The sequence below is a fragment of the Sorex araneus genome, chromosome 2 (assembly GCF_027595985.1).
Source record: "Sorex araneus isolate mSorAra2 chromosome 2, mSorAra2.pri, whole genome shotgun sequence".
NCBI lineage: Eukaryota > Metazoa > Chordata > Mammalia > Eulipotyphla > Soricidae > Sorex > Sorex araneus.
The window spans coordinates 243,278,008-243,289,536 of record NC_073303.1 but is presented as its reverse complement, the minus strand read 5'-3'; the positions used below and the strand labels follow the sequence as shown (position 1 = coordinate 243,289,536).

General features: G+C 65.6%; 2 protein-coding genes across 2 annotated transcripts; one reads left to right on the top strand and one right to left on the bottom strand.

Annotated features, from left to right (window-relative positions):
* Window positions 1-592: 592 nt before the first annotated feature.
* On the top strand, window positions 593-6,827 carry RNF126 (ring finger protein 126). Its single transcript, XM_055129234.1, has 9 exons — window positions 593-759; window positions 4,519-4,577; window positions 4,670-4,733; window positions 4,845-5,089; window positions 5,250-5,318; window positions 5,392-5,461; window positions 5,696-5,789; window positions 5,867-5,982; window positions 6,070-6,827. Exons 1-9 carry the CDS (start codon window positions 685-687, stop codon window positions 6,217-6,219), a joined length of 942 nt encoding a protein of 313 aa, XP_054985209.1. The 5' UTR covers window positions 593-684; the 3' UTR covers window positions 6,220-6,827.
* Window positions 6,828-6,856: 29 nt separating this feature from the next.
* Window positions 6,857-11,153, bottom strand: FGF22 (fibroblast growth factor 22). The gene is made up of 3 exons (XM_004614789.2): window positions 10,905-11,153; window positions 8,224-8,327; window positions 6,857-8,035 (listed from the first exon to the last, which is right to left on the bottom strand). The coding sequence occupies exons 1-3, from the start codon at window positions 11,116-11,118 to the stop codon at window positions 7,841-7,843; spliced, it is 513 nt and encodes a 170-aa protein (XP_004614846.1). The 5' UTR covers window positions 11,119-11,153; the 3' UTR covers window positions 6,857-7,840.
* Window positions 11,154-11,529: the final 376 nt, after the last annotated feature.

The following is an 11,529-nucleotide window of genomic DNA, read 5'->3' as shown; positions in this document are numbered from 1 at the left end:
TCTCTGCAGACTCTGGAGAATGGCCTCGCCCCTCTTCTTCCCCGCCCGGGTCTGGGTTGCCAAGGAGACTTGGCCTCGCCCCGTGAAGGCCCACCTCTGGCCCCTTTACTGAGCCTGAAGACTCGCCTCTAGCTCCGCCTCCCCACTCAGATCCACGTTGCCAAGGAGACCTGGCCACGCCCCGTTAAACCCCGCCTCCGGCTTGTCTACTGAGGGTCAAGACCCGCTCTAGCTCCGCCTCCGCATTCAGATCCGGGTTGCCAAGGAGACATGGCCACGCCCCCACCACACCACGCCCCCTTCCCCGGCCCCGTTCCGCGTTGCTAAGGCGACTCGGACCCACCTGGTTCAGGCCACGCCTCTGAGCTCTCGGTTCCCGCCCCCGGCCCCGCCTCCGATTGCCAATGAGACACAATCTTGCCCCTCCAACCCTGAATAAGGCCCCGCCCCCAACCTCGTCCCGGGTCTTTAGGACCCAGCCCCGCGCCGACCGCGCTGCCCGTTTTCTGCCACTAGTTGTCCCCTCGGCGGCCACCGTCGTCCTCACCCCGCTCCCGCGCCCCACCCCCGTCGTGCGTGCGGTGCGTGAGCGTGCGCGGGCGCGTCAGCCGGCGAGGGAGCAGCAAACGGCCGGCGGCGGGCGCCGCGCGGGGGGCGGGCGGCGCGGAGGAGGCGGCGGCGGCCATGGCCGAGGCGTCGCCGCAGCCCAGACGCTACTTCTGCCACTGCTGCTCGGCGGAGATCGTGCCGCGCCTGCCGGTAAGGCCCTGGCGGCGGCGGGCGCGGGGTCGCTGCGGGCGGGGGGCCGGGCGGGGGGTAGTCTTTCCCGCCGGCAGCGCGTGCCCGGCGGGGAAACTGAGGCCGCAGCGCCGCGTGGCCGCCTCCTTCCGGCTGCATCGGGGCCCGCGTCCGGCGCTGCCCTCGGGGCTTGCGCCCTGCCCTGGGCCGGGGTCCGGGCTGCCGGGGCGCGCCGCGTGGCGGGGCTGCTCGTTACCGGAGCTGCGGGCTGCCGCCCCCGCGCCCGGGACCCGCAGCCCCGCGCCGCCGCGGGGGCCTGCGGCCGGCCTGGGGCCTGGGGCCCGCAGCGGGGAAGGGGACGCCGAGCCTCGGGGAGCGCGGCCACCCCCGCCGGCCTCCCGGAAACTCCGCCGTTGCCCTTCCGGCTCCCTGTGCGCCCCCGCTCGCGTCCAGCCCTCCCGGAGGACTGCCGGAAGGACCCGGGGGGTCCTCCGGTCCCGGGGCCGCGGCGCCGAGGGGACCTGGGCCGCGCGCTTGGACTCCGCGGGGTCCCGGGGACCGTGGCCACTTCTCGCCCATGTGACCTTGGGCCACGAGGACCCTGACCTCCTGGACTGTCCCTCTGCTGTTTGGGACCTTCCCCAGCGCATAGCCTGGTGGCCACCAGGTAGCCGCGACCTTTGGTCTCCTGCGCGCTGGCCGGGGGCGCTCGGGGGGCGGGGGGGGGGGGACCCGCAGGCGGGGCGGCGGCCCGCGCGCACTTCGGGGGCGCGTGTTGTCAACTCGGCGCTCATCGGGACCGGCTTTGAAGAGGGCTGGGCCTAGGGGGCCACAGCTGGCTGCAGGCCCCCCCCATCTTTCCCTCCCGCCCTGGCCCCGACTCTTCCCCTTTCTGCCCACTTCCTCCCGCGGCGCGTTAGTGGTGGCGCGAGGTGCCTGGGGGCGGCGTCCGTCGTGGAGGAGTTGGGGTGCGTGGCCCGGCCCGGCCGCCCCCTGTGCGCGCCCCCCCCAGGGGTACAGCGGCATCCGTGAGGTCGCGCCCAGGGCCGCCCCAGGGAGGAGGCCCCAGCCGGGAAGCCGATGGGCCGGCTGGGGGAGCCCTCCCAGCCTGAGGCGTGGTTCGCCCCAAAATCGCTGCGCTGGGCGCTCGGCTGACTTGGCGGGGCCGGAGGGGGCGCTCGTCTCGTTTCCCCGCTCCAGGGGTCTGCTGGGGTAGACTTTGAGGGATGGGGAAAGCTCGGGCCGGAGCCCCTGCAGTACACACCCTCTCCCCCAGCCCTCCTCATGTCTTAGCCAAAGCTCGTGTTGTTGGGGCGCTTCCCCATCTCGGGGTTGCTGCTCAGGTGTTGGGGTCGGCAGGTACCCGGTGGGAGGGGTACTGCTGGTTGGATGGAGTTGCTGCTGGCCAGAGTGATCAGCATCCTGTCCGCCCCCCCCCCCCATGTTGGACCCAGGCGGCCGGCAGTGATGGAGTGATGGGGGCTGGAGATAAATGTCACCCTCACCTAGGGGCTTTGCTGTTGGGGGGCTGTGCCCGGGATGCTCAGGGCTGACTCCTGGCCCTGCACTCGGGAATCCCTCCTTGCTGGGGGCCTTGGGGGTTCCTGTGGAGCCCCCTGGGGATGGAACTTGGGCCAGCTGCGTGCAAAACCAGCATTTTCTGGCCGTCCTCTCCAGCCCTGGCCTGGAGACCCCGGGTGTGGGTGTGTGTGGGGTGGTATTTAGACCTGCTATTACTTTAAGTCTGCGTTCGTGCCCCCACGGCCTGCAGCCTCAGTTTCCCAGACTGCTTGTCGCGGCGCCCCTTGTATGAAGGAGAGAGGGCACCATGGGAGGAGTCTCCCCCCTCCTGCCCCGCCACCGTGTCTGTGGGGGGGGGGGTCCTGTCATCCTGACCACCTGGCCGGCTGCCCGCCCTGGTGCTCCGGTGAGCCTAGTGGCCGTGGCTGGGGCTGCCCTTCTCCCTCCGTGGGGGGTGATTAGTTCCCAGGGTTTGGGCCCCCCAGTGGTGGGCGGGCCTAGGCAGTGCCAGCCTCAGGGCCCCAGTGTTGAGGCCGTCCTCCATTTACAGGTGGGGAAACCGAGGCTGGCGGCCGGGAGGTGACGTTTGAGCAGAGAGCCGACTTCTGCGAGGGGCGAGCCAGGTAGCTATGGGGAGGGGGCGTGCGGCCATGCTCCCCCGGCGGTGGGGCCCGGTGGGGCCCTGTGCGAGCCAGGGGTGCCGTTAGGGAGCAGGTTGTGCCCCCACTCAGGCTTCCAGGGCCTCAGTGGGACACGAGGGTGCCCGCAAAGGCCACGTCCCGCGCTGGCCTGCTCTTGCTCTCCCTCCCCCCCACCCCCGCAGGTGGCCGGGGTGCTGGGGGCCTCCCACCACGGGGTCTGACCAGAGACTCAGCTGTCTGCTGTGAGCGGTGGGGAGTCCCTGGCATCCAGAGGGGCTCCCCCAAAGCCCTCAGGCCTGTGGAGCTCAGCGTGGCTCCGGGCAGAGCGGGGTGGGCAGTCTCTGGGGGGAGAGACGGGGTCACCGACGTTTGTTTCGTAGTCAGACTGTGCGTGCCAGGCAGAGGTGCAACTGTCTTGACCATTGATGCCAAAGCTTGCCGCGATGCTTGTGGTGGTGCCACCTTTCCCCGGTTCTAGAACTTGCCACCGGCGGTGTCCGTCTTCACCTCCCCGTTCCTCTCAGGAAGGGGCCTGTGCTGGGGGTTCCTATTCCAGGAGCCAGCCTTGGGGGGGTGGGTGCTTTCCCTCAAGTGTTCTGGGTTGGGGGAGGCATCCGCCGGGGTCCGAGGGCCCGTGGGGGTGCTCGGGGCGTGTCTGCCTGTGCGGCCGCAGGGTCCATGCTGTGTGCGGGTATGGAGTGGCTGTGGGGGGCGGATTCCCCAGGGCGCACTCCCGGTTGCAAGCGTTGGTGCCGAGAAGTGCAAGTCTCGTCACTCCTGTCCCCCTGCTGCCTGCCCCGTGGGCAGGGGTCTTGCCCCGCATTGCCACCCGATGTGATGGGCACTGTGCCCTCCCAGCAAGAGCCATTGAGCGACACTGGTCTGTTGATGGCAGGTCGTGGGTCTACGGGTCGGGGCCGCTAGTGTGGTCCAGGCCCCGGGCAGGGGCTCTGGTCTGCTGGCTGTACTTCTTTTTTTTTTTTTGCTTTTTGGGTCACACCCAGCGATGCGCAGGGGTTACTCCTGGCTTTGCACTCAGGAATTACTCCTGGCGGTGCTTGGAGGACCATATGGGATGCTGGGGATCGAACCCGGGTCGGCCGCATGCAAGGCAAACGCCTTACCTGCTATGCTATCACTCCTGGCCGCACTTCTGACCTGGCCTCAGCTTCCCGCAGTGTGGGCAGGGGTGGGAGGGGCATGCCATTAGGACACCGCTCTGCTCTACCCCCGTCTTCCCTGTTTCCCCACGTGGCTCGGGGCCACCTGAGCTACTTTGAGGGGTCACCAGGATGCTTGCGTGCTGCAGGGTGGCGGCCAAAGTCCCCAGCTCATCCTTTGGGGCTCTCCGTAGCCCCCGCAGGCCCGTGAGCTGTGGGCTGTTTGGGGAGGCCCAGAGCCTGTGGCTGGCAGGGGGAACGGACTCCCTGGGGCTGGAACAGCCCTGGAGTTGGGGAGGGGGGGGTGGAAACGGGGCCTCAGCCTGGCCTGAGCTTGAAACGTCCACCCCGCTCATTCTGCATTCTGCTGTGACTGGTGCAGCCTGAGCAGGGGGCCCCGTGGGGTTCAGCACCCCCTTCCCCCCCAGACCCAGCTCACGGCCCTCCCCCTCCCGCAGGACTACATCTGCCCGCGGTGCGAGTCTGGCTTCATCGAGGAGCTTCCGGAAGAGACCAGGTGCCAGGCCCATGGGCACTGCGCTCAGGGCAGGGGGTGCCCGGGTCCTGGGGCCACCTCTGGTCCTGACCAGCCCCCATGTATCCCCACAGGAGCACAGAGAACGGTTCGGCCCCCTCCACAGCCCCCCCGGAGCAGAGCAGACAGCCTTTCGAGGTGAGTGAGTGGGCCTGGGCCTGTCCCTCACCGCCCCCGGCTGCCCCGGTGCCCCACCCCCACCCCCACCCTGGGCGCGGGCCACCCTCGCCTCCTGCTCTCTCCCCACAGAATGTGGACCAGCACCTGTTCACGCTGCCGCGGGGCTACGGCCAGTTCGCTTTCGGCATTTTTGATGACAGCTTTGAGATACCCACCTTCCCCCCCGGGCCGCAGGCCGATGATGGCCGGGACCCCGAAAACCGGCGGGAGCGGGAGCAGCATTCGCGGCACCGCTACGGTGCTCGGCAGCCCCGCGCCCGCCTCACCGCGCGCCGGGCCACTGGCCGCCACGAAGGCGTCCCCACGCTGGAAGGGTGAGGGCCCCAGGACCCCGGGGAGGGGGGGGCTGAGTCCACTGAGTGACCCCCCATCTGGGGGCGGGCGTTGGGACCTGAGGTCATGACTGGGGCTCTGAACGCTCCTTGCGGCTGAGCCGGCCCGTGACCAAGGGTCCCCTCCCCCTCTCGGTTCCAGAATTATCCAGCAGCTGGTGAACGGCATTATCACCCCTGCCACCATCCCCAACCTGGGCCTGGGCCCCTGGTGAGTAGTGTGGGGCGGGCCCCACGCCCCCTCCTTGTCCTGCCACCACTTGAACTCGCCCCTCTCCGCGCAGGGGCGTCCTGCACTCGAACCCCATGGACTACGCCTGGGGCGCCAACGGCCTGGACGCCATCATCACGCAGGTACGGGGCCTCCCGGGGGCTGAGTTTCGAGGGGTGCGGTGGTGGGGAGGGGAGACCCGTGATGCCCATGTGGGGTCTCTCCCCCGCACTCCCGCACCCTGACCTGGGTGGGTCCCGGGGGCGGCGGGGTGGCGGGGGCTGGCCTGGGAGCCCCGGGGGGCGTCCTGGGAGCCCAACAAGCGTGGCCTTGGGGCTTTTGCAGGCGACGGGCACTCTGGCCCCCCTGTCTTTCAGCTCCTCAATCAGTTTGAGAACACGGGCCCCCCGCCCGCCGACAAAGAGAAGATCCAGGCCCTCCCCACCATCCAGGTCTCTGAGGAGCACGTAGGTGAGCCCCCCGCCCCGCTGGGGGAGGGTGGGGAGGGGGGCTCGGGCGCGAGGCACTGAGCGGCGGCTGTCCCGCAGGCTCGGGCCTGGAGTGTCCCGTGTGTAAGGACGACTACGCGCTGGGGGAGCGCGTGCGCCAGCTGCCCTGCAACCATCTCTTCCACGACGGCTGCATCGTGCCCTGGCTGGAGCAGGTGAGCGGGGCTGGCTGGGGTTGGGCAGCGCCCCCCTCCCACCTTCGCGCCCACCCTGAACGCCCATCCCCCCTCTCCCCCACCCAGCATGACAGCTGCCCCGTCTGCCGGAAGAGCCTCACAGGCCAGAACACGGCCACCAACCCCCCAGGCCTGACCGGAGTCAGCTTCCCGTCCTCGTCTTCCTCGTCTTCCTCCTCGTCCCCCAGCAACGAGAATCCAGCGGGCAGCTCCTGAGCCTGCTCCCCCCCTCCCCCGCGCGGCCCAGAGTGTCCGCCCAGCTCAGTCGGGGGTGGGGGGGGCCAGGCTGCCCGCCCGCGGCCCCCGCACCATTGGGGCCCCCTCACCCCACCCCCCACCCCCCTCGTTGGCGGGCCCCACCGCCCCCACGGCTGAGGGCAGAAGTTGGAGGTCCTGCCACCTCCTGGGACAGAGGGCGAGCGCGCCGGGCTCAGCTGGTCGGCTTCGCCATGGCCCAGGGCTCTCCCCCGGGCCACCTCGGTCCCGATTGTCCAACCTCTTATTCCATCTGTTCAACAGCGGAAAGGTTTTTATAATTTTAAATTATTACCGCTTTGAAATAAATGGACATTTAGCTCACACGCGCGTGCATGATCTGTGGGGGAGAGGCGTTTGCCAGCTCCCGGCACCCCCGGCCGGCCCCGTGTTCCCGCCCCGCTGGCCAGCGGCGAACCCCCCAGCGAAAGGGGCCGGGACCAGAAAGATGACCAGCAGAACCAGAACAAAAAAACTGCTCGACACAGATGTTTTTTTTTTTTAAAAGGAAGAGAAAAAAGAAATCTGTATCTCAAAAGCTATTTAAAAATACACCTACTTAGAAAGCAGCGTGCTTGGTGTCTTTTTTTCTGTGCCGTGTGCATGGGGGTGCCCGTGGGCGGCCGGCCGGCCCTCAGGGTGGCACTGACAGATGAAGCTGGTGAAGCCGGACACCTGGGCAGTACGTCCACCAAGGAGCCAGCCAGGCGGAGCAGGTACTGGCGTGTGGGGGGCGGGGTACCCCCAGAGCCGTGTACCTGCTTTTGATGCAGGGCCTGCCTGCCTCGCTGTGGGGAACACCCTTGGTGCTTCCCGAGAGAACGGTCCCCCTTATCGGGGACACCCCATCCTCCATGTGCCACCCACTCCCGCCAGGTGGGTGCTTGCTCCGGAGGCCGGTGGCAGGCAGCCGTGCTGTGGCACCAACAGCTCAAACGCCCGGGGGCTCCAGTGGATCTCTTCTGAGTGGTCCTGGGAACCCTCCAGCTCTTCTGAGTGTTTTGTATTTGTTCTGGTGCCACACCTGGCGATGCTCGGGGCTTACTCCTGGCTCTGCCCTGAGGGATCATTCCTGGCGGTGCTCGGGGGACCCTATGGTGTGCCAGGGATCGAGCCCCAGTCATGCAAGGCATGCAAGTTGCATGCGAGGCAAACACCCTCCCGCTGCACTGTCCCTCCAGCCCCTCTTCTGAGCCCGTAGCTTCTCCCGAGTGCTGCTGAAGCCTGATGATGGAGGGGTGATCTGGGTCCCTGCCCATTCTGGGGGCCTCCATCCTGTCTGCAGTTACTGGCATGGGACACGTGATGAGCACCTGTCACCCCACACTTCAAATCTTCCAGCCCTCCAAGCGTGTTAGAGACTCCGTGGCTGCCTCAAAACACCCCAGTGGGTTCCCACCTCCCTGCTCTGGCCTCGGCGGGGCCCGGCAGGCCACACTAGCTAGGTCTTGGGGTGCTGGTCTCAGCCCCTGACCCAGCCCCCTCTGACCTCGGCTCCCAGTGGGCTTCCCCCAGGCTCCCGGTTGTGAGGTGAACTGGCCCCAGCTCGGCGGCTTCCGAATCCTGGCGGCCCTCGGGGGGCTCAGGAGACCAGGACAGGCAAGAAGTGGGTGGACAAGTGGTGCCTGCGGGTCCGGCCTCCGCGCCGGGGCGCACCGCGCCCGTCCAGCGCCAGGAACATGGGCCGGCCGTGGCGGCGCCAGCGGAGCGAGGCATAGGTGTTGAAGCCGTTCTCCTCGATGCGCTCCCGGAACCTGCAGTGCGCAGTGTAGACTGGCTGGGGAGGGGGACACAGGGACTACATCAGGCCAGGAATCCATGCGGCCCCGCCCTCCTGGCCGGCCCCGCCTCCTGCGCCCTCAGCCCTGAGCTCAGGGCCCGACTCCGCCCACTTGCCTGGCCACGCCCACCTGCCTGGTTTCCCCCCACCCCCTTCCCGGAGTCAGACCCGGTCCACACACTCACAGAACCATAGAGGCGGCCACGGCGATTCATGGCCACGTAGAAGCCCGTGTGTATGGCCTTGAGCGCCACGACGCCCACACGGATGGAACGGATCTCAATGACACCTGGGGTTAGGATTCGTTTGCTCAGAGCCCAGCCACCAAGCCTTCACCCCCGGGTCCCTTTCCTTCCTTCCCTCCCTCCTTTTTTTTGCTTTTTTTTTTTTTTTTTCTTTTTGGGTCACACCCAGCGATGCTCAGGGGTTACTCCTGGCTTTGCACTCAGGAATTACTCCTGGCGGTGCTTGGGGGGATCATATGGGATGCTGGGGATGGAACCCAGGTAGGCAGTGTGCAAGGCAAACGCCCTACCCGCTGTGCTATCGCTCCGGCCCCTCCCTCCCTCCTTTACCTCTTTTTTTTTGGCGGGGGGGGGGTGGGGGAAGAGGGGAGGGGGTGGTTTGATCTACTATGCACAGTGCTCAGGGTTTACTGGCCAGCCCCATTCTTCCTTCCATTTCTTCCCTCATTCTTTGTTGGGTGCCAAGCCCCTGCCCCCCCACATTCCCTATCCTATACCCCATGCTGGGTGTGAGAAGCCCAGTCGAAGGAATGGTCTGGAGGTGCAAGACATGCAGATCACAGAGTGTTCCCCACACACACACTATACCTGCTAACAGGAGCTGCGAACACTGTACAAGCAGCTCTACCCTGCAGCCCCAGTTGTGAAGGTCTAGGTGTGCCCATTTTCCAGAGGGGAAATAGGCCTGCGGCGTGGAAGCCAGCTTTGGGCTCCATCCTCCCTTGAGTACTGAGCCCATGGTTTTTTCTATCCAGAAAGTGGGGATGGTGTGAGAGGGGGCCGTAAGGTCGGTCTGTCTTAAATTTGGACTTGGATACCTGAGAGGATGTGGGGGTCTCACTCCATACCCTGGTGTGAATTGTATCATTTCTTCAGCCAGATGCTCAGCTGAGATCTGCCGAAGCCCACCTCCTAGGTGGGGTCCCTAACTCAGCCCCTAGCCCCTTTAGGGACCCCTCTGACATCTTTTTTGTTTTTTGTTTTATTTTGGCCACCCCCAGCAGTGCTCAGAGCTGACTCTTGGTTTTTTGTTCCGGGGTCACTCCTGGTGATCTTTGTGGACCCTCTGAGGTGCTTGGGATCAAATCCAGATCAGACACACGCCAAGCCCGCTCTGTCGTATCTGTACCACCCCCCTCTGTACTATCCCTCCAGCCCTGATTCTTTTATTTTTTCTCTCTCTTTTTTTTTTTATGTGGATTAGAAACTTGCTTTTGGAGGCCAAAGTGTAGTCTAGCAGATAAGATGCTTTCCTTATACCTGGACTACTCAAAGTTTGATTCCTAGCACCAAACGCCCCCCCCCCCGGGTCCTTCCAGGAGTGATATCTGGGCACAGAGTCAGGAGTAAGACCTGAGAACTCTGCATAAGCTTCTCCATCCGGCCCTGATTCTTGCTCATTTGAAGATTTCCCTTGCTTCTGTGCCTGAGAACCCCAGGAGGGCGGGTCCCCCGGGTCCCCCATGTACCTCCTATCACTCCAGACTGATTCACAACCACCAGATGCACAGCGGGGGGGAGGGGGAGGGCAGCCCCACCCCCATCACCATTCACCACTGTCATCCCACCGGTGGCCAGACAGGAGAGCCTGGTCTCTGAGCAGCTGTGACCCTCCCAAGTCACCAGTGACATCCAGGCTTCACCCCCACCCGAGGCCACTCTTCCTGGCCAAGGCCCCACCGATGGACCGGCCCGGCCAGTTGCCTGTCATTGTCCTTGTCTCGGGAACCTAATGAGAGCTTGGGCGCTCCAGATGAAAGTCCTGGAGGGTTGGGGTGATTATGTCCTAATGGCAGTGATTCAGGGGGTGGCCGGTCAGTGGTGCTGGGGAGACTGCCCCTGAGGTCTCCCCAACTACTTCAGTTTCCCAGCAACCTCGCTCCTGTGCCTCTTCCTTAATACATGACACGAGCATTGTATGGAGCGCCTACTGTTTGCTGGGCAAGGTGACAAGAGTAGGCACGCCTACACCAGAGCTCTGATGTTCTGGACAGGGTGGCCCTGGGCAGGTCAGCCAGCTCAGTGTGCCTCTGTTTGCTCATCTGCCCAATGGGCATCTAGGGAGAAATAAGTTGTGCCCAGCTCAAGCCATTGGGGCTGTGTAGGGAACTCAGAAACCAGGCACTAGCTCAGCTCCTTCTTATGTAATAGCTGGCCGGTCCCTTCCCAGAGCTTCAGCTTCCCCTCTGGGCACATGCCCAGTGACCTCCCCAAAGTCAGGATTATGCCACAGAGATTCTTTTCTGCTGCTGAGCCATGACCTCATCTTGTGGTCCTCACCCCACGGTGGGCTGACAACTTTTTTTTTTTAGTTTGGTTCTGGGGCCATACCTGGTGATGCTCAGGGTTTACTCCTGGCTCTGGGCTTAGGGCTCACTCTCGGTGGTGCTCTGGGGACCAGATGCAGATGCGGGGGCAGCGACGCCAGGCGGGCTGCATGCAAGGCAAGCGCCCTCCCCGCTGTACTATCGCTCTGGCCCCCTGGACTGGCTTGTACAACGGGGGGAAACTGAGACTCCAGATAGGTGAAGCCTCACTCTTCCCCCCTGGGGTGAGAGACGGGTTTGGTCCCCCTCCTGCTGTAGAACTGACCACCCAGCTGCCGCCCTCGGCGTACTCACTGTCCGGGCTGTGACGCCAGCGGGTGCCTTGCACGTGGCCACTGGGGTCCACGCGCAGGAAGAAATGCGTGGACGAGAAGAGACGCCGCCAGCGCACGTCGCCCTCTAGGTGTGGGTAGCTGCGCGGTCTCCTCGGCCCGCTTGGGGTCCCCGCAGAGCTGGGCGGCCGGGCCAGCAGCAGCCACACCAGACCCAGCCACAGGCGGCGGCGCATGGCCCGTGGCCCACGCTCTCCTCCCACACTTTGCCTTCTCCGCGCGAGGCTCAGCGGCTCTGCCTTCGCGCGGTCTAGGCTGGGCGCCCGCACGGACCAATAGGGAGCTTTGGGGGCGGGGACAGAGCCCCTATGGGCGGGGAATGGCTGGGGAGGAGACCAATGGAGCGCCTTGTGGGCGTGAACAGAGCCGCTGGGGGCGTGATCGGAGCTGGGGGGCGGAGCGATAGGGCCGCAGGGGCGGGTCCCGTTTCCCTAAACATGCTCTGGGCTCCACGCGCATTTGTTTGTCTTGCGGGGCGTGTCGGTGAGTCACTGGGTTGTTCTGTGGGGGCTGCAGGGAGGTGTGAGGGTGAGAGCCTGCTATAGCGACTAGGGAGACAGAGGCAGAGACAACAGAAAATGAGACAG